This window comes from Salmo trutta, chromosome 14 (genome assembly GCF_901001165.1).
Source record: "Salmo trutta chromosome 14, fSalTru1.1, whole genome shotgun sequence".
NCBI classification, from domain to species: Eukaryota; Metazoa; Chordata; class Actinopteri; order Salmoniformes; family Salmonidae; genus Salmo; species Salmo trutta.
The window spans coordinates 29,617,667-29,623,658 of NC_042970.1; the positions used below are offsets into that span (position 1 = coordinate 29,617,667).

The 5,992-nt window shown below is 42.0% G+C and overlaps 1 protein-coding gene across 1 annotated transcript; it reads left to right on the top strand.

The window, feature by feature from the left end:
• The first annotated feature begins 3,329 nt into the window (after positions 1-3,329).
• Positions 3,330-5,169, top strand: LOC115207748 (small nuclear ribonucleoprotein E). The gene is made up of 5 exons (XM_029775201.1): positions 3,330-3,522; positions 3,842-3,868; positions 3,995-4,057; positions 4,179-4,257; positions 4,949-5,169. The coding sequence occupies exons 1-5, from the start codon at positions 3,469-3,471 to the stop codon at positions 5,002-5,004; spliced, it is 279 nt and encodes a 92-aa protein (XP_029631061.1). The 5' UTR covers positions 3,330-3,468; the 3' UTR covers positions 5,005-5,169.
• Positions 5,170-5,992: the final 823 nt, after the last annotated feature.

A 5,992-nucleotide genomic window follows, 5' to 3' on the forward strand; every position in this document is an offset into this window, starting at 1 on the left:
TCCATTTGCACAACCTCATGTGAAATTTATTGTCAATCAGTGTTGCTTCCTAAGTGGACAGTTTGATTTCACAGAAGTGTGATTGACTTGGAGTTACATTGTGTTGTTTAAGTGTTCCCTTTATTTTTTTGAGCAGTGTATTTTCATATTGAATGTATGTAATGTATGTCATTCACTTAGTAAGGTCTGAAGAAGAGGTTGAAAGATCGAAAAAGGCGGCGAAAACAAAACATACTTCAGGTAGGAGGTGTCATATGTTGAGTGGTATAGTCTTAAACCAATGTTTAAAGACTTAAACCCCCCCTCTCATATGTTGTGGTATAGTCTTAAACCAATGTTTAAAGACTTAAACCCCCCCTCTCATATGTTGAGTGGTATAGTCTTAAACCAATGTTTAAAGACTTAATCCCCCCCTCTCATATGTTGAGTGGTATAGTCTTAAACCAATGTTTAAAGACTTAATCCCCCCCTCTCATATGATGAGTGGTATACTCTTAAACCAATGTTTAAAGACTTAATCCCCCCCTCTCATATGTTGAGTGGTATAGTCTTAAACCAATGTTTAAAGACTTAAAACCCCACCCCCCCTCCAATATATTTCAGGATGATGTAGAAGACGTCCCCCCTAAGAAGTCACAGCATGTCACATCAGCATCCAGCTCTGCAGGATCAGGTACTGTATAGGCTATTAGCTAAAGTAAGGTGACCTCTTTTACACACATCCCTAGAGGTTCCCTTACATTACTTAATGACCACAATCTGTTTTCGTTCTAGAGACGATACTGAAAACAAATTGCACGGAGAACTAGGAGCTGTGAACTGGGTATGTAGTCTACTGTGTGTAATGCTGAAGGCTTGATGCATGGTGAACTAGGAGCTGTGAACTGGGTATGTAGTCTACTGTGTGTAATGCTGAAGGCTTGATGCATGGTGAACTAGGAGCTGTGAACTGGGTATGTAGTCTACTGTGTGTAATGCTGAAGGCTTGATGCATGGTGAACTGGGAGCTGTGAACTGGGTATGTAGTCTACTGTGTGTAATGCTGAAGGCTTGATGCATGGTGAACTAGGAGCTGTGAACTGGGTATGTAGTCTACTGTGTGTAATGCTGAAGGCTTGATGCATGGTGAACTAGGAGCTGTGAACTGGGTATGTAGTCTACTGTGTGTAATGCTGAAGGCTTGATGCATGGTGAACTAGGAGCTGTGAACTGGGTATGTAGTCTACTATGTGTAATGCTGAAGGCTTGATGCATGGTGAACTGGGAGCTGTGAACTGGGTATGTAGTCTACTGTGTGTAATGCTGAAGGCTTGATGCATGGTGAACTAGGAGCTGTGAACTGGGTATGTAGTCTACTGTGTGTAATGCTGAAGGCTTGATGCATGGTGAACTGGGAGCTGTGAACTGGGTATGTAGTCTACTGTGTGTAATGCTGAAGGCTTGATGCATGGTGAACTGGGAGCTGTGAACTGGGTATGTAGTCTACTGTGTGTAATGCTGAAGGCTTGATGCATGGTGAACTAGGAGCTGTGAACTGGGTATGTAGTCTACTGTGTGTAATGCTGAAGGCTTGATGCATGGCAAGATATAATAGTTGAGAAGACTTGTTGAGTAGTTATAGATATCACTGAAAACCCCTGTAGTAATAGTGTCTTTTGTTTGCATGGTGGTATTGTGAAAGTGGGGTGTAATTTGACTTGATCACTACTCTTAATATTTATTCTTCCTTTTTCTTCAAGAAAGCAGATGTTCTTCTCAGGGACAGCCTAGAGGCAGCAAGGGGGTGCGAACACCTAACATTTAAAGGCACCGTTTCCCTCCCAAGTGTAACTGGGATGGACAGGGAAGACGCATTACAACTCTTAAAGAACTACGGTTGTATGATGGAGGGGGAAGACCACATTACAACTCTTAAAGAACTACGGTTGTATGATGGAGGGGGAAGACGCATTACAACTCTTAAAGAACTACGGTTGTATGATGGAGGGGGAAGACCACATTACAACTCTTAAAGAACTACGGTTGTATGATGGAGGGGGAAGACCACATTACAACTCTTAAAGAACTACGGTTGTATGATGGAGGGGGAAGACCACATTACAACTCTTAAAGAACTACGGTTGTATGATGGAGGGGGAAGACCACATTACAACTCTTAAAGAACTACGGTTGTATGATGGAGGGGGAAGACCACATTACAACTCTTAAAGAACTACGGTTGTATGATGGAGGGGGAAGACCACATTACAACTCTTAAAGAACTACGGTTGTATGATGGAGGGGGAAGACCACATTACAACTCTTAAAGAACTACGGTTGTATGATGGAGGGGGAAGACCACATTACAACTCTTAAAGAACTACGGTTGTATGATGGCCTGGATGAAGAGGAAAATATTCTCCTCAAGGAACCATTCATGTTCTCGTTCCAGTTACAGAGATTATGAGATGTTCTATGTGGAGGCAGTTGACAACAAGAAAATGTTGAGGAGCAGGAGTGAAGCCATTTTTGAGGAGTGGTCAAACCTTGTTTTTGTCTGTTGTGTTAATTGTGTTGTTTAGTAAAGATGACATAGAAGTCACCCGAGTCTCTGATCTCTTTACTGAAGCTGGTATAACTTAATGTACAGAGCACATTCAGCTTGTCAGTATGTCTATATGGTATAGTCTGTTTCCATTCTCATGAGGAAAAGAAATAGCATTATAAATCAGGATAGGTAGGAACAGTGCGTATATATATGCTCAATGAAATAATATAATCAAGTTATAATATTTATCAACACAATTTTAACAGTACATGACATAATTATGTTGTTCACTGCCACAATATCAGTAGCTTGTCTCAAATATAGTATGAAGCAAAAAGTGTTACAACACATCCGCCGGTACCACTTTATAGAATATTTCTAAATACGTTTGTATTCAACGTGTCTTACGCAAACATGTGTTTTTTTATTCAGTGTGTGACTGTCAAACCTCAGATGGACAAACGTGTGTTTTTTTAATTCAGTGTGTGACTGTCAAACCTCAGATGGACAAACGTGTGTTTTTTTTATTCAGTGTGTGACTGTCAAACCTCAGATGGACAAACGTGTGTTTTTTTTATTCAGTGTGTGACTGTCAAACCTCAGATGGACAAAAAAGGTGCGCGGGGTCAAACGATTGACTTCGTCCACATTGAGTCCTGCCCCAAACTGCACAGTGCAGTCAGAGGTACTGTCTGTCTGTCTGTCTGTCTGTCTGTCTGTCTGTCTGTCTGTCTGTCTGGAATCTGCAGTAACTACCTCCCGCCCATAGGGGCACTGCAGCATTGCGGCTGAGTCACTCTGCTTGCGCACGCGGAAGGCCCAGAGCGCGCCATTGAAGAGAACCAAACGTGATTATTTCAATTTCGCTGTCGGATTGCGACTGAAATGTTTTGCTGAAAGAAAAGGTTTTTAGACAACTAAGCGTTAAACCGACAAGGAGGATGGCGTACAGAGGACAAGGGCAGAAGGTCCAGAAGGTTATGGTGCAGCCAATCGTATCCTTTTATCAGCATTGTGTTGTAACGTTAGCCTGCTATTTTGCTCTGGCGTGTGTCTGGTTCGCTGTAGCTAAGTTAGCAGGGTAATCAGAACTAGCTAGTGGTACGTAGCTAGCTAAGTTACTCATCAATGAGTCGTTGCTATTAATACACGTGGACCTTAGTGTTTCATCCAGGAACTGAAACACTATGGCCAGTTATGTAACTAACTTAACTTAAACTATTGAGATATTAATGTTGCTAATGGCCAGAAAAACCTGTGCAGCCAGTTAAGCAATATGTTTGTCGAGTTTCCTTGACCCCCCCCGTCCACCAGAACCTTATTTTCAGGTATCTACAGAACGTAAGTATTTTATTCATTTCAGTCACATGATTTGATGTTCATGGTTGTAAATAGACCTCGTACTTTCATAATACATTGCCTATCGAGCTATCTCGCAAATGTATTCAACGCCTCTTCTCCCTGCAGCGTTCTCGGATACAGGTGTGGCTGTATGAACAAGTGAACATGCGGATAGAGGGCTGCATCATCGTAAGTCCTCTTCCTCCACTGTTTCCTCCCTTATTCTAATTGGCCAAGGCTCCTGAAACTATATCTTGGCTGCTGATGCCTAGATGTGTAGTTGAAACCAACAAACCTCTCCCTCTCTCAGGGCTTTGATGAGTACATGAACCTGGTTCTGGATGATGCTGAGGAGGTCCACATGAAGACCAAGAACAGGAAGCCCCTGGGTAAGTCTGAGTTTGTTTTCTGTCTTTCTTACCTCACATTTCTCAGTGTCTGTCTGTATTACATGTTGATTCATACACATTTCAGTGAAAAGACTTCCAGGCTATTGTCCACGTTCCACAATATCAGTTTGTCTGTGACTATCCTCGGAGGCCCAGGCTTCTCACATTCTGTTTGAAAGCCTGGGGAAGTTCTCCTTGGGAAGATAATAAAAAAGGGTTGATATATGGCTGGATGGAAACTAGTGATGTGTTGCCTCTTATTAAACCAATTAAAATGTTTTGCATGGGTGGAGGTCCAAACCGAGGTTGTGTTTTTGAACATTTGTCTGACTTGCAAAAAGCTAGCTTGCGTAAGATATAAAATGAGCACAGGATAGGCTACCAAAACGTTGTCTGACATGATAGGAAAAGAGACACGGACCAAACAAGGAAATGCCTCTTCCTGTGGGGAACACCTTGGAGAAAAACACACTTCAAACTAGATGGCTTGTGGCCTAATGCCATCAAATTGATAAAGGCCACTCCAGTTGACTAAGTCTGTAGTTTCTCATTCATTGTCGATGATGTCATCTTATCTTTGTCGGCAGTCTGAACAAGTGTCTCCTACTACTGAAGTGTCAGTTACTCTAGACTGATCACCTGTCTCTCTATCTGCCTCCTCTCTCGATCCCTCCCTACATCTCTCTCTCAGGGAGGATCATGCTGAAAGGAGATAACATCACCTTGCTACAGAGTGTTGCCACTTAACTCAACAGGACAACAGCCAGCAGACAGATTTGTGGATCTTGTGGATGTTTTTCCTGTTCTATTTTGCAAACAATGTTGAAGCTCAATGGTGTTTGGGACATGAGTAATGTAATTTTCCTTTTATCAACGTTTCCTCCTCTGAAATAAATGTAGTTTTGTTTCTTAGTGGTTCTCATTTCAATGATGAAATATCTATTTACAAACAATTACTCTTTATTCCAAAGGGAACATAGTTAGCGAGCAGGAATCATATACGCATCACTTATTCTGTCGACCTGTATTCCTTCTGAGAATCGCAAAAGCCAACAAATAGAAAACCGCTAATTTGAGTGTTACTTGGTTTCATTTGGCTACAAATTCAATTGAATCATGCTGCTAGATGCATTTTATTTGCAAGCAATATTGACCATCGTACTGGCGTCCACTTTTCTGGTCTTTGGGTTAATACTGTGAGGATCCACCAGATGGCGATATGTGCTGTGTACAATGCAACTCATGAGAGATGTAGATATATTTTCAGCAGCGATTCTATAGTTTTCTCAGATTTTTTTTTTTAAATCTAGGAAACATTGCCTGCAACATTTCAGATACAAGACTGTGCTGACTGCAGAGTACCATTTACGTCAATCAACATTTCCACACATCTTACCATAAGTGGCCATAGTATTTCATATGGTATTAATAGAGCGTATTATATAAAGCAGGATTGGCCATTTCACTGTTGGGTACAATATACCTGTAACATGATGATCTGAGTCAGCGAGGCCAGCCTTGAGTTTGCAGTTAACAATCGTATTAATAACATACAACACTAGGCCGGCTGGCTATCTGGAGGAAGTGTTATGGAAACGAGTAGCCGAGGACAGACGGGAGCTCACAAGTGGGAGAAGGAGCAAGGAGCTTCAGCAGTGAGGGCCGAGGTGTCGCCTTACAGGACAGGAGCCCTACGCCTCATCTTAAAAGGAAGGGGTGCCACAGCTTGTGGCAA